At 32.5% G+C, this 25,647-nt stretch overlaps 1 protein-coding gene, 1 long non-coding RNA gene and 1 pseudogene across 3 annotated transcripts in view; 2 read left to right on the top strand and 1 right to left on the bottom strand.

Annotated features, from left to right (window-relative positions):
- ARID2 (AT-rich interaction domain 2) overlaps positions 1 to 25,647 on the bottom strand; it is a 168,772-nt gene that overhangs the window by 58,002 nt on the left and 85,123 nt on the right. For both annotated transcript variants that reach the window (XM_072798230.1, XM_072798229.1), the window contains exons 5-11: positions 18,182 to 18,400; positions 14,770 to 14,837; positions 6,400 to 6,466; positions 6,057 to 6,307; positions 5,634 to 5,730; positions 5,333 to 5,542; positions 4,318 to 4,485 (exon numbers count right to left, since the gene is read on the bottom strand). In XM_072798230.1, the coding sequence (XP_072654331.1) occupies positions 4,318 to 4,485; positions 5,333 to 5,542; positions 5,634 to 5,730; positions 6,057 to 6,307; positions 6,400 to 6,466; positions 14,770 to 14,837; positions 18,182 to 18,400 (1,080 nt within the window). The remainder of the gene's footprint in view (positions 1 to 4,317; positions 4,486 to 5,332; positions 5,543 to 5,633; positions 5,731 to 6,056; positions 6,308 to 6,399; positions 6,467 to 14,769; positions 14,838 to 18,181; positions 18,401 to 25,647) is intronic.
- LOC140617224 (uncharacterized) lies at positions 1,038 to 25,282 on the top strand. Its single transcript, XR_012017439.1, has 2 exons — positions 1,038 to 2,890; positions 25,136 to 25,282. It is a non-coding gene; the product is annotated as an uncharacterized lncRNA (long non-coding RNA).
- LOC140616909 (large ribosomal subunit protein eL42-like) lies at positions 13,114 to 14,346 on the top strand (annotated as a pseudogene).

The following is a 25,647-nucleotide window of genomic DNA, read 5'->3' on the forward strand; positions in this document are numbered from 1 at the left end:
ATGATGATAAATGATGTAAAAACCAAATGGAGAATTAGAATCATTAGAATTCACAAAGCTTCTTTTAACCAAGGTATTATGGTAGGGCTTCCTGTCTACATTTTATGAATGTTTTATATATTATAGTTAAGAGCAATGTTTGGCATGACATATTGAGTATTCTGGCCATTTGGTGTTTTATAAATTCAGATCTAGAGTGATGACAAATTTTCTTTAATGTCCTTCCCTCCTCTATCCTTCAACTACTGTCAAAAAGGGCATTATTTTTGAGGCAGAATCTTGTAGAAGTAAAGCACAGAGAATTTTTTAAAGAAATACTGAAAGTGGTGGCATTTTATTTCAGATGATAAACTTATGGCTAAATTATCTTAGAATTTTGAAGTAAGGAAAGTGTCATGGGAACACCTATTTAACTATACTTTCTTGGAAACAAAAATAAAATTGGACTTCTAAGTGATGGAAACTGAGGCCAATTAAGCAAGATACTTTTTTTTTTTTTTAAGATTTTATTTATTTATTCATGAGAGACAACACAGAGAGAGAGAGAGAGAGAGGCAGAGACACAGGCAGAGGGAGAAGCAGGCTCCATGCAGGGAGCCTGACGTGGGACTTGATCCCAGGTCTCCAGGATCACACCCTGGGCTGAAGGCAGCGCTAAACCGCTGAGCCACCCAGGCTGCCTGATACTTTTGATAATAAATACTAACCTTATCAGTTAGATTATGTGTCAGACATTTTCTATAACTGGGATAAATCTGCACGTCTAAGGTTTTGACAAAAAAAAGTACTCAAAGCACGTGATAAAAGCACCTTATCAAAAAACTATCTTGAGGGATCCCTGGGTGGCGCAGCGGTTTGGCGCCTGCCTTTGGCCCAGGGCGCAATCCTGGAGACCCGGGACTGAATCCCACATTGGGCTCCCGGTGCATGGAGCCTGCTTCTCCCTCTGCCTATGTCTCTGCCTCTCTCTCTCTCTCTCTGTATGACTATCATAAATAAATAATAAAAAAAAAAAAAATTAAAAAAAAAAACAAAACAAAAACTATCTTGAACAATATTTCAATTTTCCTAACCCAGTGGTCCTCAAAGTAGAGTCCCCTGACCTGCAGTATCAGCATCTCATGAGAAATTTTTAGAAATTAAAATTCTCTAGTCCACCTGATTCAGAAATTCAGGGTATGGAGCCTAGAAATCAGTGTGTAGGGCAGCCTGGGTGGCTCAGCGGTTTGAGCACCTGTCTTCAGCCCAGGGTGTGATCTTGGAGACTCGGGATCGAGTCCCGCATCAGGCTCCCTGCATGGAGCCTGCTTCTCCCTCTGCCTGTGTCTCTGTCTCTCTCTCTGTGTCTATCATGAATAAATAAATTAAACCCACCAGCCAATTGTGATGCACCCTAAAGCTTGAGAACCACTGTGCTAATACTTCTTGACTATATCAGGTTAAACAAGGTGCACCTAAGCAAGAGTCAGCAAGTATATTTTATAGCCATATCTTGTTCATATCTTTTTCACATATTTCCAATAAAATTTAAAAATAAATATAATGACTAGGCAACAAATTCTCTTATTTCAATAAAATCAAAGAACTCAAGTTGCCAGAAGATCATTAAATATAGTTTTAATAATTTTGGATAATTCTGAAGCTCAAAGAATTTAAGTTCTACCCTTAGCTATTTATTGATGTGAACTAGATTTTCAAATTAAATCTATAAAAAGGAAAAATGGAGATAGTATTAATGTTGAACCCAGTTTCACTCTAGAAATAAAAAAATACTCATTCTGGGAATACTAGAGTAACATTTTCCAGAGAACTATCTCATTAAAAGAGATGAACTTCCAATTACTACTTTGTCATGTACTGTTGTTTTATGTACTGTTTAATTCTAAAACTTATAATGATAAAATTTTAAAAACTTAAAACTTTACAGAGTAACAGGAAATAGAAAAAGTTAAATTAACTTTTTAAAAAAAGAAACTTTTTTGAGAAAGTTAAATTAAAATACCTACATTAATAGCTGCTATTATTGATAGAGTGGTGGATATGAGTTCAAAGAGAAAGAGGCTACAATAAAATTTCTGCTATTAAGGGTTTATGTACTTTTAAAATGGATGATGGCAAATATCAATATTCCACTGGATACAGAAAGTATTTTTTATTTTAAAATGTTAATTTAATATACACAAAAGAATTATTTATTACTATTTAAATTATAATGAAAAAATTTGGATGTCAAACTAAAAGTGGGTGAAAGATTATATAAGTTTTCATAGATAGTAATGAGGGGAAGTGAGCAAAACCTTTGAAGAGGACCATTCCAAAGGTAAGTAGTATTAAACAGATAATGGGGAGGGTGGGAGGTCAAACTATAAATGATAACTAATCAAGCAATTAGAAGTTATCATTCATGATGAGCAAGTAATAAAATGCTCACCAGTTCAAAAGTGAATTTTAGGTCTTTAGAGGCTTATTCCCATATCTACCAACGAATTACTATATATATGAACAAGTCACAGATTCTCAACATTTAATTTCATCCATTTGCCAAATGAGGACCAAATCTTAGTTGGGGGGATGGTCAGTGATAAGGCAAAAATCAGTAGCTTTCATCAAAATTACCCTTAAATATTCTTCAAATGGCCCATTATATTTTAGTGTATCACTGACAAATTAGTCCCTCGCTTTGCTGAACAAGTTTCTCTCTGGCTCTCAGTTAATTTAATCTGCAATTTCTTCTTTGAGGATAGGAATATACCTCCATGACCCAGTTAACTGGCAAAAAGAACTGTTTCATTTGTCAAGGTTGAGAAAACATTACTAATTTGACTGCTGATTCCCCAAAATGGACTGGCTATTTAACATCTATTGCCTGCAGGTGAAAGTTACTGAGTAGGTTAGTAGTCAAAATTATCTATTCTTTTTCTGCTTTATTATTTATCCAATTCTATTAGGTGACACCAAGTAAGTTAAATGCACATATGATACAACTAACTCTACTATAAACTTTAGAAGGACATAGTGGAAATCCATAAAATATGTGATATATATATTACATACTTTTTGTGTGAATAGAGTAGTATATAATTGTGATACTATGAGTTAGAGTAGAGGAGAGACTGGTACCATGACTAAATGAGAGGAGAACAAATAGCTGAGAGATGTGATGGAAGTCTGAACTGGGGCATTACTGCACTGGCAATTGAAGAAGCCAAGGTATTTAGGAAGAAAGACTCAACAAGATTTGGTGATTAAATGGATGTGGTAATTAAAGATAAAAAATGAAATTTTTGAATTAAAGGTAGTGGGAGAAGTTGATGATCTAAATGTATTTTAGGCTGAAAGGAAAAAGCAGGTAAAGAAAAAGAGGTTTAAGATACAGGAATGAGACTGATATTCAGAGCACAGATTCAGAAGCTGACATCTCTGAAGACAAGGGGAAGTTGAAGGAAAATGAGTTCAGATGCTAATAAGTTTGTAAGTGAAGGGGTAACAAGTTGAAGAATTCATGCTACCTGGCTTCCATATTAATTGCAAAGTGAGAAGTAATAAGATCAACTGAGAAAAAGAGTATCCTCCATTAACACAAGGGAAGAGAAATATTTTGGGAATGGTGGGAGGTGGAAAGCAGATGAGGTGAAAGACGGATTGTTTTGTTAAGACAAATGAAGGCAGAGAAAGCACTCCCAAAAAGGTGGACAGTGCTAAAATATAAAAAGGACAATTCAAAACAAGCCAGGAAAAAGAAGTCCAAGGACTGAAGAGAATGCTCATTATTAGACAGCTATGATTTGTAATTAAAGACATTTGAGTTAAATAGAATTATCCAAGAGACCCTAAGAAAGGTGCACAAGTGCAGGTACACATGCTTATAAATGTGTCATGTGTGTACACATGCACGTGTGTCTGATTCAAAGCTCTGATTCTATGGATTTGGTTCAGGTATTAGGAGGTATTATATTTATGTACTTGGATACCAGCTGGGAGAATTATAAGGTTATGTATGATTAACTTACTCTTGGCATACCAACTTCCAATGACAAAATCACAAATAAGAAGTCCACTGGGGTACTTCATATTGTTCTCACAACTGTAAATATCTAATCCCTCACATTCTTCTAAATGTCTTTTTAAAAAAAATCTATTATGCTATTCTTCCTTTGTGCTCACTTTGGTCCTACTGCTCCTAGAATCTAAGAAATTGAAGCTCACACTTAAGTTCTGTTTTAGCCTATTCCATTATGTAATATCAGCTCCCTGTACTGTATATTCACGTCTTATACACCCATAACCATACTGAAAACATTATGTAAAAACACTAACCTGGGGCAGATGCTACATGGGTCTGGGTTTGGACTTGCTCTACAGCTTGTGGCCTAATTTCAGATAAAACTTGATGACTGGAACTTGGATGTTCGACGAGTTTTACTGCAGCTAGTGCGTCAGGGCCAAACATTTGAATATCCATAGAAACCAAACACACTAACATATCTAAAATAAATTAAAAACCAATAGTTATTAATGATATTATCAAACAATGACATCACTGAAAAACACATGCCATACACAATAGCTGCTTCTCAAATGCCAGTCTATGAATCACTGTACATCAGAATTATCTGTAAATCTTTAAAAAAAAAGATTTTTAGGCTCAATCTCTGAAGACTGATTTAGTAGCTCTGGGATCGGGATTAGGTATCTTTATTTTTGAAAAGTTTCCCAACTGATTCTGATGTGTAGTTAGATTTAGGAACCATTGATATGGAAAGTGACATCTTAATTTCTCAAGAATAATTTCAAGCCAAATCTCTATTAACTCTGGGTTTAGTATTTATATCAAAGACAGAAATCATTTTAATAAATGAGTAAATGTTAACATGACCTACTTTCACAATTGTGTTTAAAACTGATAAGCCACTAAAGAGGTAGTAATTTAAGAATAGTACCATTACCAGCAACTTCTACAAACACAAGGAAACTTTTTCACTCAGCTTCAGTTTCTTAATAGTAGCAGCTGACCATTTGAAACAGAAAGACCTGCTCCTCAGAGTGATAGCAGTCTTATTGGGGTTGTTTGGTTGAATTTGATAAGTAATAACAGAAATACAGAAAGGAATAGGAATTATTGATAGCCACATATACCCTGGTCTCTAAATGACAGAGCTTCTTGCTAATCTAAAACACGAAGGAAGAATAACACAAACAAGTGTGTCTGAATGCGTAAGGACTCCTCAAAATAAACAGTAAACCCCAAATATCAATTGTAATTTAGTACAGCACCCCATTAAATACTTTTATCTTCAATAAAGGAAGAAAGATTTCTTTGGTTTAGTCTTACCTATGCTCTTTTCTACTTTTGCAATTTTTGTGCAAGCAACATCTCCCATTTCTGTGAGCATATATAGCACCTCAAGTGTTGAGATCACAAGCAGCACATCAGGTAAAGTGAGATGACAAATGATCTCTCTATATGAGTCTTGATCGACATATTCACAAATCAAAACACCATTATCTTCTGCTTTGCAAAGATTTCCCAAAATTTCCATGCCTGAAAAGTATATGTACACAAACATGAATTTATTTTTTAACAGATAAGAAATCTGTGCATGTTATACACAGAAAATTAAGTAAGCACTTACCCCTCATCTTTAAAAATCTATCCCTTGACATTAGGCATTTTGTAACAGTATGAAACATCAGATGAGTAGTTTTAAAATCGACAGGGTCCAATAGAAGCTGGAAAAAAGAAAAGACACTATTGTTGAGGTAGCCCTCTTCAGTGTTGTATACTTCAAATTTAATAAAAATTAATAGAACAGTGTTGCCTATGTTTTAAAAATGGTAATTACTGTGGGAATAGCCATCACTAAATCTAGAGCATCACTTCAAATATTTCTTCCAAAAAAGCATGTCAAACTATACCACTTTAGGCAAAATTGTATGTAAGCCTACATTTCATATCCTGTAAGTATAGCAAATATAATAATGCTACATACTAAAATTTTAAAGTAAATATCATTGCTAACTATCAAAACTGTCTTAAGTTACTATCACATACTTACCTCAGCTGCAATATTTCCTAATGTGTCAAGGCCTAATTGCCTTAGAGAAATAAAATGACTATGTGCAGAAAGTAACAGGAAACGAAGACAGGTACGATTAGCTGCCAAGAGCTTAACATTGCCCTCCTCAAAGGAAAGATTTCGCAAAATCACTGCAATCTGAAGTACCCGTTGTCCTTCAATATCATTAATGCCCAGCTTTCGAGGTGGATGAAATAAAGATTCCCAAATCCATTCTCCTGATGTACCTTCTATAACAGAAAACACATATTTTATTTAAATTGATAATTCATTTATTATTGTAGATATTTCAAAGTTATTTAAATTGTTCTTATTGCCTTACCATGAGACTTGTTTCTGTCAGAAATGAGGTCACGTACTTCATTGTCATCAACAATGTCTTTCCAAAACTGTAATTAAGAAATTATTATACTAAAGTCTGATATTTGAAACAACTATTCTATTACTTTAAAAATAGTCAAATACACTAAAAAATTTCCATTATATACTTATTTATTTTTAAAGAGGGAGAGAAAGGGGGGTGGGGAGGGCAAGAGGGAGAGATTTTTTTCTTTTTTTTTAAAGACAAGGGAAGAGTAAAAGGGGAAGGGGCAGACAGGGAGAGAGAGAACCTTAAGCAGACTCCAAGCCCAGCATGGAGCCTTACATGTGGCTCCTTCTCACAACTCTAAGATAATGACCTGAGCTGAAATCAAGAGTTTGACACTTAACTGAACGAGCCACACAGAGGTCCCTAAATTTGTACTTAAAAAAAATCCATACAGACATCATTATGTGCTATATATTTAATTACTGGACATAAATATGAGAATGGCCAGAAAAAGTATTCAAAGAGATTGGGCAAAGAATTTTTTTAAAAGGTTCAAAGATGTTAACCTAGAGATTGAAGAAGCACTCCAAACAATGAAGAAAGATAAAGATGTGTAAGAACATCAAAATAAAATAATAAAATTCCTGAAAAGCAAAGACAAAAAAGAACCCCAACTAGAATGCAAAGGCAGAAAAAGAACAGATAATATTAAAAAGGACAACAACTAAACTGATAGCAGACTTTCTAAAAAAATAAAATAGAATAATAGAAACCATAAGACAATGGGACATTTTCTAAGTGATGGAAGAATATATCTCCTAAACTAAAATCTTTAAACAGTGAAACTGCCCTTTAAAAATGAAAACTGGCAAAGGAAAACTGAGACAACTCATCTACAAAACAGCACTAAGGAAAAATACATGAAAAGGTAGATGTGGTTTAAATCAAAATAAATAATAAATGAATAAAATACTAAAAACAATGTCTTATGAGGTAAAAATATGCATAAAATTAAAATCTAAGAAAAAAAAGCCTGGAAGACTTTTTTTCTCAGGCCATAATGGAGTAACTGGTACTTCAGCAGTCATCTTCCTATCAAAACCAATATGTATAAAACAACTGTTTTCAGAGATTGGACAACATAGCAATGCAAAACTTTAATTGCTGGAATATGGAAAACAAATGAAGTGAGTTCAATCACTTCCTTATAGTTTTATAGGACACTCTATACAGCACAGGGACAATAAATCCAAGAGATCATAGCAATTTCTAAGCTGAGGAAGCTGATCAGAGTTCAGCAAGGACAACAGAACTAGAATTTGAGAGCAAATTTGCTAGAAAGAGGAGTCATGAAGAAAAAGAACTCAACTAATCTGCACAAGAATGCTTTGAACTGATTGCTGAGTACTAAAACTACACATATTATGGCTAAAATCCAAAACACCAAGCAAAAAATGGAGAAAACTAATGAAGAGCTATAACTGAACAACTCACAAAATAGAGAAAATTCATTAAATACCCTGCTAATTCAGGAGAAATCCAAACAAAGCCATACCTTAGGTGTAGGAATAAACTGGTGCTAAAGGCTAATCTATCTCAAAAAAAAAAAAAAAAAAGAAATGAAAAGAAAGAAAAAAATGGCTAATCTATCTGAATCACAGCAAAGCTTTAAAACAATCTTCTAAAAGATACGTCACAATCCATATGTCAATTAAAAACACGCCAGAAAAAAGTTCTACATTCTTAAAAGTCACCAAAATCCAAACACTCAATAATGTCACATTCCCAATATGCATATCTAATAGAAAAATTACTTCATGTACAAAGAAAGTAGGAAACATGACCCATAACTAAGACAAAAATAGTTTCAACAAAAACAGACTCAAGATGGAATTACCAAAGCTTTAAAAACATTTTTAATACAATTTTTATTTTTTTATTAAATATGGGCAAAGATTTAAAAGAAAGTATAAGCATAATTAGGAGAAAAATGGGAAGATATGGGAGAGAATCAAATAGAATTGCTAGAGCTGAAAAACATAGTACCTAAAATTTAAAAATATGACTAGAAGCGCTTAACAGGATAAGAGAAAATGAAAACAATAGAAACTATCCATGAGGTACACAGAAAAAAGGTCTAAAAACAATGAACAGAACTTTTGTAGCCTGTGGGACAATATATGGTCTAACATTTGGATAAACATAGTCTCAGAAAAATAGGAGAAGAAAGAAAAAATCTGAATAATTGCCAAAATATTCCAAATTTCATGAAAAATACAAAAGATCTAACTAAGTCCCAAGCAAGAAACATGAAGAAAACATCAACAAAACACATCCCGACCAAAATAAAAATCAATGATTGAGAGCACTTTGAAAGCAGTCAGAGAAAAAAGATCACACAAGACAATAAGATTAAAACTGACTTGTCAGGAAAAATGCAAATGAGATGCCAATGAAACTTTACCTTAAAACTGCTCAGATGATAGTTTACAAGCACAATTTTATATCCAGCAAAAATACCTTTCAAACATAAAGGCAAAATATAATTTTCAGGAAAATAAAAGCCAAGAACCAAAATTCAACCACATCAATAATTTCATGAAGTATAATTGGCCTGAATACACTGAGGAGAAGGAAGAAATTGCACAAAAAGCAAATTACAGGAAAGGAGGAGGCAAGATCCAACTATAAGCTATCTTTAAGAAACTGTATGTAAAACTACAGATGAAAAGGGCCTAGTCAGTTAGGGATCTGACTCTTGTTTCTAGGTCAGGTTGCCGTCTCAGGGTCATGAAATCAAGCCCTGCATCAAGGAATCTGCTTGGGATTCTTTCTTCCTCTCCTGCTCTTTCTCTCTCTCTCAAATAAATAAATCTTTAAAAAAACCCAAAAAACAACAACAAAAAACAGACGAAATGTATAAGGAAGAAAAAGATATACCATAAAAATATTAATCATAAGAAAGCTGCTGTAGAAACACCTGGGTGGCTCAGTCAGTTAAGCATCTGCCTTCAGCTCAGGTCATGATCCCAGGATCAAGTCCCAGGTTGGGCTCCCTGCTCAGCGGGGAGTCTTGCTTCTCCCTCTCCCTCTGCCCTGCTTGTTCTCTCTCTCTCTCTCAAATAAAATCTTAAATAAGGAAAGGAAGGAAGAAAAAAAGAGAGAAAGAAAGCTGTTGTAGATAAATTACACCAGTGAAGAGACTTCAGGAGATGGCATATTACTAGAGGTCAGAGGAATATTATGTAATGATAAATAAAAGTTATCAAGAAAATGTAATAATCTTAAGTATATAGGCAACACAGGTTCAAAATACACAAACACTGACAGAACTAAAAGAAGATATAAACCTTAATACTGTTGATGATTTTAACACTTGCCTCTCAGGAAATTATAGAGTAATTATACAGAAAAGCATAATGATACAAAAATCTTGAACACTGTCGAATACTTTAACTTGTTATTAATAAACCTTCATACAACAAGAGTAGAGAATACATTGTTTTCGAGTGTGCATGAAACATTCACTAAGACCATATGATAAGCCATAAAACAAGTCTTTATAAGTTTAAAGGATCTTATCTGGGGTGCCAGGGTGGCTCTTGCTAAAGTCATGATCTAGAGATCATGGGACTGAGTCCCATGTAAGGTCTGCAGTCTGTGGGAGGCTGCTTAAAAATTCTCTCCCTCTGCTCCCTGTTCCCAGCCCTCTTCATGTATGCACACTAAATAAATAAATAAATAAATAAATAAATAAATAAATAAATAACATATAGATTATGTTCTTGGACAACAATGGTGTGATTAAAAAATGAATCAACAATAGTACTAATAGTAAAAGCTACTTTGAAAAAAAAATTAAATGGCATACTTCTATATTAGCCATAAATCAGAGAACAAATCATGAGACATGAGAAAATTCCTTGAAAATTCCTTGAAATGATAATGAAAACTCAACATTAGAAAATTTGTGGGATACAACTCAAGCAGTGTATAGAAGGAATTTATAGCTTTATATACTGACATTAAACAAGAAGGAAAGTTTAAAACCAATGTTCTAAGATTCTGTTTTAAGAAGTCTGAAAAAGAGCAAAGTAATGCGTAACAAGTACAGTAAATACAAATCAAAAGTGAGTAAATGGAGATGAGAGTTGTTCTAATGTCCCTGCATTATCTAAAAAGTGGTGAAAGTACGAATTTGCTAAATTAGTAAAAGTTAAAATTATAATCTCTAGTGTAACCACTAAGAGAACAGAAAAAGTGTATAAATATCAAACTAATATTAGGCAGAATAAACAATAATCAGTTAAATCAATTTTTTAAAAAAAGGTAAGAAAGGAGGAAGGGAAGAAAACAAAACCAAAAAGGTAAAGACATATAGAAACCAATTCAAGGCACTGCACATTTAAACACAATTATATCAAAATTTAATAAATGCACTATTTTTTTAAGGTTTTTTTTTTTTTTTTTTTTAATTTTGAGAAAGAGAGAGCATGAGTAAGGAGGATAGGGAGAAGCAAGCTCCCTGCTGGGGAGGGAGCCCAACTAAATGCACTAATTTATTAAAACAAAGTTTTTCACAATGGAATAAAAAGCCCAAACATATGTTGTTAATTAAAAATAGGCACAAAAAACATTTAAAATACAAGGATAAGAAAGGTTCAAAGCAAAATAGGAGCCATATAAACCAAAAACAAATGGAAGATGGTATTATGTTGATATAAAAACATCAACAAAAAAGTAGACTTAAAGGTAAAAAGGATACTTACATGTTCAACTGACCAGAAAGGTTTAACATCTATAATGTACAATACATATCAGTATTGAAATATAAACAGAACTATATGAAAACTCATCTCCACAATCACACTGGGTGTTAACATACCTCTTTCCATAAATGAAGGAAAAAATGGACAAAAAAGCCAGTACTGACATGTAAATATGAATACCATGATTAACCATGTTGTCCTGACACACAGAAATTTACACCCAACAACTTCGAAATATATTTCATCTTCAAATACAAAGTGTTTATAAAATCTCATCAGTGCTAGGCTATGAAATAGATAAAAGTGAAAATATTTCAAAAGTTTAAGATTATACAGAGTTTATTATTTCTGCATAGTGAAATTCAGTTAGATATTAGTAAGAAAAAGAAAACTGGAAAAAGTTTGCATGTTTTTTGGATATTAAGAAACTTCCTTTCAGGGGAAAATATTTGCAAATGACACATCTGATAAAATCCAAAATATATAAAGAAATTATAAAACTCAATACCCCAAAATAAATAATCTAATTAAAAGTGGGCAGAAGATATGAACAGACATTTTTCCAAAGAAGACATACAGATGGCCAAAAGTGACATGAAAAAATGCTCAACATCACTCATCATCAGAGAATACAAATCAAAACTACAAGAAATATCACCTCACACCTGTCAGAATGGCTAAAATCAACAGAAGAAGAACAGGTGTTGGTAAGGATGTAGCAAAAGGGGAACCCTCTTGCATTGCTGGTGGGTATTCAAACTGGTATAGTCACTTTGGAAAACTCTGGAGGTTCCTCAAAACATTAAAAATAGAACTACCCTAGGATCCAGCAATCCTAACTACCAGGTATTTACCCAAAGAATACAAAAATATTCATTCAAAGGAATACATGCACTCTGATGTTTATTTATAACAGCATGATCCACAATAGCCAAATTATGGAAACAGCCCAAGTGTACATCAACTGATGAATGGATAAAGAAGAGTGGTGTATATATCTATCTATATTTATATCCACATCTCTATATGTGTAGATTATATACATATAAAATATTATTCAACCAAAAAATGAATGGAATCTTGCCATTTGTAATGACCTGGATAGAGCTAGTAAGACAGAGAAAGATGAATATCATATGATTTCACTCATATGTGAATTTAAGAAAGAAAACAAATAAGCAAAAGGGGAAAAAAGAGAGAGAGAAGCAAATCAAGAAACAGACTCTTAACTATAGGGAACAAACTGATGGTTACCAGAGGGAAGGTGTGTGGGTGTATGGGTGAAATAGGTAATGGAGATTAAGGAGCACACTTGCTGTGATTAGCAAAGATTTTTGTATGGAAATTAATACTGCACTACACATTAACTGGAATTAAAAAAAAAAACAAGAACAAAAAAAGAAACTTGCTTTGAAAATAATCCATGAATTAAAAAATAAAAAAACAAAAACAAAAAAAGAAACTTTCTTTGAAAATAATCCATGTATCAAAAGGATTTCATAATGGAAATTATGAGATAATTTAAGTGGAGTTTTAATGAAAACATGAAAAGCAGAACTGGGAGAATAAAATTAAATGTGCTTAGAAAGAATTTCATGGCTTTAAATATATGTATTAAAATGCACGTATCGAAAAAATAAAAAACAAAAATCAAATCTAAGCACCAGCCCAAGAGATTAAAAATAGTGCAATATATTAAATCCAAAGAATATAGCATATAAGAAATATATAAAGAGCAGAAATTAATGAAAACATGCAAGAGGTGATCTAGTCATCTTCAACATATTTGTGTCTTCTAGATTTCAAGTGATTAGTGATTATACTGACAACCCCCAATCCCCACTGTGATTGTGTAATATACAATACATGCATCTTATTCTTTAATCACCACTTTTCTAGAGTTAAGGAAATTATTTGCCTAACTACAACCAAGAGGCTTGGCTTTTAATAGGTGGGGATGAGGACAGAATATAGGATTTTGGGTGTACTTGTGAAGTGGGGAATTAATATGCAAGTCCACATCATGGTGAGAAATTGGAAGGTCTAATATCCTCAAATAAAGGGAGCTAAAGGGGTTGACTACTTGAGTTTGAGTGAAAAACAATCTCTAAAATATTTCATCATTAGCCTGATCCACAACCCCATGGGTTTGGTTTTATTCTTAAAATCATCAGAGAATCTCTAATAACAAAATTAATATAAAGTCATTCTGACCACTATTTCTTTTTAGGTGACTGGCAAATGCAAACAAGAAGTGAAGAAATGAGCATCCAATCTATAAAAAAATCCCACAGAGGGGTACCTGGGTGGCTCAGTCAGTTAAGTGTCTGCCTTTGGCTTAGGTCATGATCTCAGCATCCTGGGATAAGCCCTGCATCAGGCTCCCTGCTCAGTGGGTAGTCTGCTTCTCCCTCCCCCTCCACCCCTGAACCCTTTGTTCCTGTACTCTCTCTCCATCTCAAATAAGTAAAAATAAAATCTTAAAAAAAAAAAAAATCCCACAGAGGAGTTTGCTAAAATTTATAAATCAACATTATAAAACACAAAGGAATAATCCATGAGTCAGAGTGACTACAATTAGACTTGCAAGAGGCTTACATATCAGAATTGTCAGATGTGTATGTGTTTTTGTCCACACACATTTAATTTTTGACTTATATTTTATATATTTATACATATTTACATTTCTATATTATATATTTATACAAAATTTTCATATTAATAAAGTATATTTAAAATATATCTTCTTTGAATTATTAAAAGCATAAAAGATCAAAATGGTAAATTTGAAAAAATACAAAGAGAAGGCCTAGAAATTAAAAGTAAAACACAGCTTCTTTCCGTGCCGATAGCGCTCTCGCAAAGATGGTGAATGTTCTAAAATCCGCCGGACTTTCTGCAAGAAATGTGGTAAGCACCAACCCCACAAAGTGACACAGTACAAGAAAGGCAAAGATTCTCTTTATGCCCAGGGAAAGCGGCATTATGACAGGAAGCAGAGTGGCTATGGTGGGCAGACTAAGCCGATCTTCCAGAAAAAGGCTAAAACTACAAAGAAGATTGTGCTGAGGCTTGAATGTGTTGAGCCCAACTGCAGATCTAAGAGAAGAGAATGCTGGCTATTAAGAGATGCAAGTATTTTGAGCTGGGAGGAAATAAGAAGAGAAAGGACCAAGCGATCCAGTTCTAAATTTCATATTTTGTTTTGAAGACAATAAAATCTTGATGTCATGTTAAAAAATAAATAAAAGTAAAACACAAATAAAATTTAACAAATGAATCAAGTGAAATATTAGACACAACTAAAGAGTGATTAAGTGAACTGATAACAAACCTAAGAAAATTAGCTAGAATACTGCTCAGAATCTAGGTATTCTCAGATTTATTGCTTTTGTTACAGATTTATTATTTTCAGAAATCAATGTATAATGAAAACAGAATTTCATCTGTTAGGTATTTTAAAATATTTTTTTACTCAGTCGCAACTCTTAAATAGGTATCTTTATGTATTATACTAAAGATTAAAGTATAAGTAGCATGTATAAGATGAGCAATCATTGATCCTTGGCCCTTGGCAATATGTAATTCAATGGTTTAATATTTTATAAGTTACCTTAACAAAATCTCTATCAGTCTTCTCTTTCCATTCTTCACCAAATACAGTAGAAAAGGATCCTAAAGCTAAAAGAATAAATAATATATTCAGTAAAATGAAATTATTCTTTTACTTAATTCCTTAATAGATGCATGTGGAAAAAAACAGTAAAAAAACACTTAAGTATCTTCTTTGTTAAAAACTATTTCATAGTACATGATACAGTCATGATAACCTCTTCTGAGACAGCTTTTTAAATTACAGAATTCAAAGAAACTTGTCTTTCTATAAAACTATAGAACTTATCTTTATAATATTTATACAACCAAGAAAGGAAATGAAGAGTTCTTTAAAAGTTACTCTACATTAGGTTTCATTTGCAGATAAGAAAAATATCAAAAAGTCAAACTAATGCTAATGCTATCAGGTTGCCAGATTTTTAAAATCTTAAATCTTCATGTTAATTTCAAAAATAATTGCCTAATACATATTTCAAATAATTAGTGCAAGGCATTGTTTGGAAATAATTCCCACAAATGAAACCTCCCTTAAGAAACATACTCAGGCCTATAGCTTCTTTACATTTGTTTTAGAAGAAAAATCAAATCATTCAATTCAAAACCTTAATAATACCCTACTCCCCCAACCCCCTACAACAAAGATTAAGGCATATAAGTACATGTTACATCATTTTTTCTCCTTTATGCTGCCGGCTGGTACTGTCAGTTTATGGGACCAGACAATAAAGTAGTACGATACAAATGTCTTAAACTGTGATACATAACCAACCATCTGCCTTTAAAAATTAGGGAAGTGCTTTCATCAACTATGATATTAATTCTGTAATGAAAGCTACTTCTTTCAGAAAACTATACAGTGGTAATTGTTAATAGAAAAACTAGTTTTGTGAAAAGAATTCTTTAAAAAACAAAAGTAAGCCTCCTTAATGGATGTGTTGTGATTAACCTAACAAATGGATATATTTTCAGTTGTAGGTTCACTGAATCTTTATAATCTTATTATGCCTTTAGGTACAGACCTAATATTTCCTTAATATTAAGTATGATAAAGTTTACGAAGTATTTAGGTTAGAATAAGAATTTTCATTGAAAAACACACTAAAAAGAGTGAGGAGTAAATGTTAACATAAATTAAGTTTATCAATGAATTTTAATACTGATAAGAGGGTCATGAGGAAATGATAAAATAGATGTGAAAGTTTTTAATAAACTATTATGTCCTAAAGAAGAATTTCATAAAATATCACACTTACATATAAGTAGCAGCTTAATTAGAAAAATGAAGCCCACATACCACTAAAGAGAAACAAGGATTTGTTTGTCCTGAAAAAAACCTTATAAAGAAAAACTTCACTGGGAAAAGAATACTGGATGGAAATATAAAATGGAAAAATAAAATTTTTTTGTTAAATAGAATTTTTATTATACTTCTTCATACACACAAAAAATATAAACATTCCACACTTTCTAAAGGAAGTGTCATCTACTTTTATCTCTTATTAAAATTCTATACTCTAAGAAATAAATCAAAACCTCTCAAAAGCCTAACCAAATCAAATATATTGATAATCCTCAAAGTCAAAGTATTTATTTTCCTAATGCAAATCACGGTTTTAAGTATAGTGTCTTCATAAAATCCCTATGTACTCTGGAACTCTGGAACTCTTAAACTTCTGACTACTGGAATGATAGTAATATTCCTTAAATATCATTTGCTAGATTATTAGTTTTAGATTGCTACAATGAATAATGATTTAGGTTTTTAGATAAATAGAAGTGACTAAAAAATGCAGAAAGATCAACTAGGTCTGAAGAATGTCATGCCTTAGAGCAAAATTTGCTAAGAAAACTTTTACCATATATATATATACATATATACACACACATAAACACATATATGTATATACACACACATATATATAGTAGCATGTATATACATATATATATACACACACACACATATATAATCCTTATTCAAGGACTACTAAAATTGTTCTGGTTTGAGAATTATTTTTCTAAAAACTTCATTTTAAGGTTTCTAAATGTGAAAAATTTTAACTTTATTCTGTATTAAATGCTAAAAGATGTTCTTAAAAGATCAAAACATTAGGAACCACAGAACATGAAGGTGAGACAAATCTACCAAATTTAGATCTCCAAAGTTATGATATAAACTGAGAAGTAAAGTACTTTGTTCCTCCCTCATGTAACCAATGAGACTTTCAGGCAGGGTGAGAAACTAATTTCACTTTTGTTTAAACATTTCAAAATTGTCTTCATACAACCGAAGTACCTGTCAAATTCTAAGGAATCCTACTTAGACAGTCCCAAATAAAATTATGTTTGAAAAGTATACTACTTGACCCAAATCAAATTGCAGAAAAATGAACTCATTTGCAAACATGTTGCTATTTAAAGATAAAAACAATGGTCATAAATCTATAAAATATAAGAAATTTTCTCTCAAACTGTCTCTACTGTGCTATACAGTTTCTATATGACAAAATAATTTCAATATGTCATTACCTTATCTTTCCTCCCCCCAATATATCTGAATTGTTGGGAAGACATTATGGTAGTTTTGTCTTGAACTGCTGAATCTTTTCCCCAGGGGATAAAAATTAAATACCTCTTTCCTTGTGACTATGTACACTTAGAATTTGCTTTTGATTCATGTAGTCTAGGAATTACCCCCATGCCTTATCCTTTAATAATATATACTTCTGGAATAAAGAAGTTACAATGGCATTGGAATAGAAGGAGGGATGATTATTAGCAAGAAAAAACTGTATATCAATAACATTCAGCTAATATATTTTCTACATGTTCTCAAAACATATTTTCTAAATCCCTTTTAAACTACAATGAGAGAAATGAGCAATTTAGTCTTAGTAACCTAGATTTAATGAGAGAATGTCACAGAAAATAAAGAATTTGACTTATATAAAAATCTTCTTGGCAAATACTACAAGTAAAATGGACATGATATATTTGAAAACTCTTATTTAGGTAGCAAATTTTTAAATGCATTTACTTAAACTGTTTAATTAAAAATTATAATCACACACTAGAAAAAAAAAAAAAAAAACAATTTCTTCCAGGCCCTAATTTTCTCTATCAGGATATTTTATCAAACAATCTTCTAACATCAAGAAACCCATATAACTACTGTAAGAAAAATCCAAGATTTTTATTTCCAAAGTTCTAGTGAGATCATTACTATTCAAAAATATGTAAGGTTTTAAAAAAACCCAAACATTCATTGTCTTAAATAACACATTAATATAATAAAAGCAAATAAAGAATGCTATTATACCAATAAAAGGAATTTTTCTTCTTAAAAATCTTTTTTTAAAAATCCCTAACACCTTTATAGAATGATCACACAATAGGTTCAGTTTAAAACTTACTGTCATCAAACACCCCAGCATTAGCAAGTAATAAAGTGATGATTTTAGGGTCTTTTTCAAGTTGCATGACGTGCTTGCTTTCATTCGATAGAAGAGTGCATACATTAATAGCAAAGTCCACTTCATTTGGGAGTCCAGATAACAGTGAAAGCACCAATTTATTATAATCATTTGGCGAATTGAAGTCCATAGATAGCCCATAACTTTGACGCAGATAATCTAAGATAAAAATAAAAACACCTGAAGTATATCAAGGATTAAAAAACATTATGGTTAATATCTTACAATTACAGGACAGAGGCTTGTTTTCCTTTATAAAATTTAAATTGAGTAGAAGCTTAATGAGTTCAACTTTCTAAACTTAAGTTAAAATTATATTCTTCAAAAAGTATTAAAAATATAAAAAAATGTACTACTATTAGACCCTCTTGGATATCATTACCAATTATTATTTTATCATTATTTAAATTTACGTACTGTACTCTTTTTACTCTTGTACTTCAAGGGACTATTTCTCGTTTTTATATATTATAAGCCAGGGATACTTGTTCCTTTGAAATTTTTAAGAATATCATGATTTTAGATACATTGCCTACCTTCTTTATCTAACTGTAGGAGAATTATTACTTTTTTGCTCAGATCAGATTTATTGCAATATCATTAACAGAGTAAAATTCATGCTTTTTAGTTCTATGAGTTTGACACAACCACAGTGAAGATCTGGAATATTTTCATCATCCCAAAAAGTTTCTTTATGCTCTTTTGCAATTAAACCCCTGTTCTACCCACAAACTCTGATCTACTTTCTGTTCCTATAACTTTATTTCAAAATGACAAATAAATGGAATCATATTGTATGTAGTCTTTTATACCTGACTTCTTTTATTTAGTTAAATGAAAGAACATGGTCAATATCCATGTCTCAGTAGTTTGTTTCTTTTGGTGCTATAGTAAGGGTACAACACAATTTGTTTATCCATTCTCTAGTCTAGGGACATTTGGTTCAGTTTTTGGGACTTATGAACACTGCTGCTATAAACATTCATATGCAGAATTTCATGCAGAAATATTTCTTATTATTCGTGGATTGCTGGACATAAGTATATGTTTAAACTGGTAAGAAACTGTGAAGCTATTTTCAAAGTAGCTTATAACATCTTGCATTTCCACCAGCAATGTACAGAGTGCCTGGCATCTCTGCCAGCATTTTAATATTGTCAATTTTAAATGTTCTGAATGGGAGTTATCTATCTAATATATGTTTAATAAATATTTTCTCCCAAATAGTGGCTTTTCATTTTCTTAACAGTGTCTTTGAAGAGCACAAGTTTTACTTTTGATAGTCTGATTTTTAAATTTTTACCTTTATGGTTCATGCTTTCATGCCCTAAGAAATCTTTGCCTAAACTGAGGTAACTAAGATTTTCTGTAGGACAATTAACTTAAAATATCTTCAACACTTTGAAGGTAGGGAAGTGGGGTTATAAAACACTAATATATTATATTATCATAATATATAAGAAAACATCATATTTCTAGAAATACTGACTCTTACTTGGGGAAGTTTAGGCCTTGGCAGCTATGCCCTCAGACATAATCCAAGTACATTTTTCACATAAAGATATAACTAGTTTAATGGGAAGAAGAAAATAAAACTTTTAGAAGAGACATTTCAGGAACACATGAATTTTTTAAAGAATTTTTTTAAGACCTTGCTAAATGGATTGCAAGAAGAGATCTATCATCACAACATGACACAAAAGAAAATCATATAGGAAAGAATTTTCTTTATTTCCCATCTTAGACAAGTAAGCTAACACCTCTTTTAATTCTAAAATATTACAGGAATTTCTCCAATAATATAATGATAAAGAGGTTCCACAATAGTTATAAATTACTATGACACAATTCTTTATAATATTTAAAACTGAATAATATATTGTTCATTTTCTACAAACTTGAGAAATGAAATTTCTAATAACATAAGATAAACATAAAATCTGAAGAAAAGGGAACAAAACTGTGAACATAGGAACAGATTTTGATATTTCGATATCGTACACTGAAATTGATGATGAGATATTAAGTCTCAGTAATAGTTAAATTATAGCTTCCAAGAAACTTTCAGACAAATCTCCTTTAAAAAAAAAAAAAAGATTTATTTATTTATTTATTCATGACGCACATAGAGAGAGAGAGAGGCAGAGACACAGGCAGAGGGAAAAGCAGGCTCTGTGCCAGGAGCCCGACGCGGGACTCGATCCCAGGGCCCCAGGATCGTGCCCTGGGCTAAAGGCAGGCGCTAAACCTTTGAGCCACCCAGGGATCTCGACAAATCTCCTGAATAGAAAAAAACTGGGAACCCATATTCAATGTTTGTCACAGTCTTGTTTATGTGCATTCAATATGACCTTAGAATTGCTATTGTTCACTACTGAAGAATGAAAGATGCCACCAGATACTCAATTCAGTATATCCTTACCTAAGTGACTTTGCCAAAGAGATCTCCAATTAAAATACAATAAATAAATATGATAATTATGAGAAGTCCTTTAACTATATCAGGCTTGGTAAAGATTTCTAACATAATGTAAAAGAAACTGCTTATAAGATTTTAGGATCCCTTCCCTTCCCCAAGGAAATATATGACTGAACAGCTACAATTTCATAATTGATATGGGATTAGAAATTTATTTTCAACATTTTTGATTGACAGTTTATACAAATGGATCACTGTTGACAAACTTAATCTGAGGCAATCATTTCTCTTTGTTTTCAGTTTAAAGGAAAGGGAGAATTGTTGCTGGAATGCTGTTTATACTGTAGAAATTACACAATACATTCTTTTCATTATTGGTAATATTATTATAGACTAAATATCTATTAAAATATGGAGGATTAAAGGGAAATCTTTCCCTAAAACTGATAAAGCTTAAAAAAAAATCATCCTGTATAAAACTTTTCCAAATTCAAGCAACAAAAATGAAAATGGACAGACTGCTTAACCTCCTTTTACCAAACAGATTAGATTGGATTAATGATCACTAATACCTTGGTTAGCTCTGAAATTCTACAATGTCAATGAGTTGTCATATGTCAACTTTACCTTTCACAATTTTTCTACTAATGATAATGCATATAAATTTTTTATTTTTATTTTTATGCATATAAATTTATTTTTATTTTTATTTTAAAATGTAAGAGAAGATGAACAAAAAATTCCTTAAACAATCTACCCCATAATTCTGCAGAACTGACTGCATCAAAATCAATACACAGCAACACACAACAGAGAAAGAAGGAAAACAAAGGATTAGGTATTTATGGCAAGGAAAAGCATGAAAAACATGCAAATAAGAGACAAAACTGTCAAATATTGATGCCAGTATTTAATAGTCCTAAAACTCCAGGCAAAATCTGCTAAATATTTTTTTTGGCCACTTAAAGCCAGAGTCAGTATCTTTAAGGAAACTTTGGTTCCATATTCTATCAATATTATAACAAGTAAAATAGCACTCTATACTAAATGTCCTAAAAGCTGTCTATTGAAATTTATTATTTCAAAATATTATTTCAAAATATTTTAGGCAAATCCAACTCCAAACAAAAAATATACAAAAAATATTTTAGAATAGTTTTTCTGAATATTAACAATATAAACGTCTCGTGATACACACACATTCGTCCAAACCTACAAAGAAAGTAAAAAGAAAATATGTAGTCACAAATATTCTGTAGGACAACAAAAAGAAATAAAAGGCATCTGAATCGACAAGAAGTCAAACCCTCACTCTTTGCAGATGACATGATGCAGTATACAGAAAACCCAAAAGACTCCACCACAAAATTGCTAGAACTCATATAAAAATTTGGCAAATTGGCAGGATATAAAAATCAATGCACAGAAATAAGTTGCACTTCTATACACTAACAATGAGACAGAAGAGAAATTAAGGAGTCAATCCCATTTACAATTGTACCCAAAACCAAAGAGACAAAAGATCTGTACTCAAAAACTATGGAACACTCATGAAAGAAATTGAGGAAGACAAAAAGAAATGAAAAAACATTCCATGCTCATGGATCGGAAGAATAAATATTGTTCAAATGTCTAAGCTACCTAGAGCTATCTATATATTCCATGCAATCCCTATCAAAATATCATGGGCTATCTTCACAGAGTTGGAACAAAAAATCCTAAAATTTGTATGGAAGAAGAAAAGACCCCAAATAGCCGAAGGATTGTTGAAAAGGAAAACCAAAACTGGTGGCATCGCAATTCCAACTTTAAATTCTATGACAAAGCTATAATCATCAAGATAGTATGGTACTGGCACAAAAACAGACACATCGATCAATGGAACAGAATAGAGAGCCCAGAAATGGACCCTCAACTCTACGGTCAACTAATCTTTGACAAAGCAGGAAAAAGTATCCATTGGAAAAAAAAAAGTCTCTTTAATAAATGGTGTTGGGAAAATTGGACAGCCGCATGTAGAAGATGAAACTGGACTATTTCTCACACCATACACAAAAATAGACTCAAAATGGATGAGACCTAAAAGAAAGACAGGAATCCATCAAAATCCTAGAGAAAAACACAGGCAGCAACCTCTTTGACCTCAGCAGCCACAAATTCTTGCTAGATACATCTCCAAAGGCAAGGGAAACAAAAGCAAAAATGAACTATTGGGACTTCATCAAGATAAAAAACTTTTGTACAACAAAGGAAATAGCTAACAAAACCAAAAGGCAATCTACAGAACAGAAGAAGATATTTGCGAATGATACATCAGATAAAGGGCTAGTATCCAGAATCTATAAAGAGCTTTAGACACATGAAAAAATGCTCAAGAATGGCTAAAAATTAGTAAGTCAGGAAACAACAGATGTTGGCAAGGTGCAAAGAAATGGGAACCCTCTTACACTGTTGGTGGGGGTGGGACTGCAAGCCGGTGTAGCCAACTCTGGAAAACATTGTGGCGGTTCCTCAAAATGTTAAAAATAAAGCTGACCCAGCAATTGCACTATTTGGTATTAACCCCAAAGTGATAAGTATAGTGTGATCCAAAGGAGCACATACACCCCAATGTTTATAGCAGAAATGTCCATAATAGCCAAATAACAGAAACAGCCATCAACAGATGAATGGATAAAGAAGATGTGGTGTGCGCGCGCGCGCGCGCGCACACACACACACACACACACACACACACACACACACTGGAATACTACTCAGCCATCAAAAATTTGAGACCTTGCCATTTACAATGATGTGGATGGAACTAGAGGACATTATGCTAAGTGAAATTAGTCAATCAGAGAAAGGCAATTATCATATGATCTCACTCTTTTTTTTTTTTTAATGAAAGTCACACAGAGAGAGAGAGAGAGAGAGAGAGAGGCAGAGACACAGGCAGAGGGAGAAGCAGGCTCCATGCACCAGGAGCCCGACGTGGGACTCAATCCTGGGTCTCCAGGATCGCACCCTGGGCCAAAGGCAGGTGCCAAACCGCTGCGCCACCCAGGGATCCCATATGATCTCACTCTTATGCGGAATTTAGTAAACAAAACAGGATCATAGGGAAGAGAGTAAAAAATAAAACAAGATGAAATTGGAGACGGGGACAAACCACAAGAGACTCTTAATCACAGGAAATAAACAGGATTGCTGGAAGGGAGAGAGGTCGGGGGGCAGGGTAACTGGGTGGCACATGATACAATGAGCATTAGGTATTATATGATTGATGAATCACTTATCTCTGCCTTTGAAACCAGGAATACATTATATGTTAATTAACTGAACTTAATAAAATTTAAAAAACTTATTCTAAAAATAAATAATAAAAAAGAAGACATATATATGACAGCATATCAGAAAGGAGTTATTCTAACACCAAGTTAAGCAATTCTGTTATTCCCTTAACTTGTATAACTCCATCAATGACTTTCATTAGGTTTCTGAAATACCAGAAATATTTCACATCTTTTTTCTTGAGGTAATCAGTTTCTAATTTAAGGAAGGAAAGGAAAGAAAAAACAGATCCAGAAAACATTTCATTTTAAATATGATCAAGAGGAGAAATGGGTCAATTTGGGAAGCCATAACAGTAGACAAGAAACTGAATAGTTCTATTACTGTAATATAGCAACACAGAGTTATATAAAGCTAAAAATGGTCTTAAAGACCATTAGTATAATTATGTCTCATTCAATGCAGGAATATCCTCTATAATATCCTTGAATTTAATAATGATCACATTAGCCCTTTTTAGGAACAGAGGGTATATCACTTAATAAATCACTCCATTTTATCAGCTTAAACTATTAGCAAGATTTTCTACACGGTGACTTAAAATGTTCTCCTTTAATTTAACCTTGGTTCCTGGATAATAAACTACGTATTAAAAATAAAGTGAGGTTTGGTTTGTACTCATCACCAACTCCCATCTCCATTATACAAAAACATTAGATGATAAAGCCTCTTCTAGTAATGATCAGATTCTAGGAGATTCTGTTTTTTCAGTTAATACTGGTTGAGGAAGAAATATGGAGTCAAATTCAAAGTGAAAAAAACTTTGAAAATAAATAATGGAGAATAAAATGATACTGACACGAGAAAGCTAAAATCTAGTGATTATCTATAAGAGGCTGGGACAAGGGAATCCCTGGGTGGCTCAGCGGTTTATCGCCTGCCTTGGCCCAGGGCATGATCCTGGAGTCCTGGGATCGAGTTCCGCATCAGGCTACTGCATGGACCCTGCTTCTCCCTCTGCCTATGCCTGTCTCTGACTCTCTCTCTCTCTCTCTGTCTCTCATGAATAAATAAATAAAATCTTAAAAAAAAAAAAAGAGGCTGGGATTAGAACCAATGAAGAATAATAAATTATCTAGAAAATTATAAGTTTTATCAACAACATAGCCTTAAAAAAGTTGTATCTCCTTTTTTTTTAGGCCAAATGTTGGTGACTGAAGAGGCTTGTTTCTTCTGAGATCTCTTCCTAGTCATCACAGTCTCAACACTCAAAGCTACTACAGAGGAACCCCCATCTACTCTGCCTCAATAACATTTTATTAAACTCTCAACCTAATTATTTTCAATTTGAGTCCTGATCTTTTTAGCTGCAGATTCCTCTATAACCATTGTTAAGAATGACTTACATGAAAAAAAAATCTTATTCCTGGTACCATGGGAAAAAAAAAAAACTCAAATAGTAAGAAATATTTTTGAGGAATTTTGATGCTTGGAATTCCAGCAATTGTAGAAAATCTAGTAAATGCTGAGTATTCTTGGCCTCTCTAATCCTACATGACTTTCTTCTTATTTTAGTAACTATTCAAATTAAACTGACCATCAGTCAAAAAAAAGGGAAAAAACTTCACTTGAAATTTACAGGTATTTGTAACTCTGAAAATTCCTGCAACTAAAAATCGTATACAGCCTATTACAGAAAGGGCCCTGATAC

The sequence above is a fragment of the Canis lupus genome, chromosome 25 (assembly GCF_048164855.1).
Source record: "Canis lupus baileyi chromosome 25, mCanLup2.hap1, whole genome shotgun sequence".
NCBI lineage: Eukaryota > Metazoa > Chordata > Mammalia > Carnivora > Canidae > Canis > Canis lupus.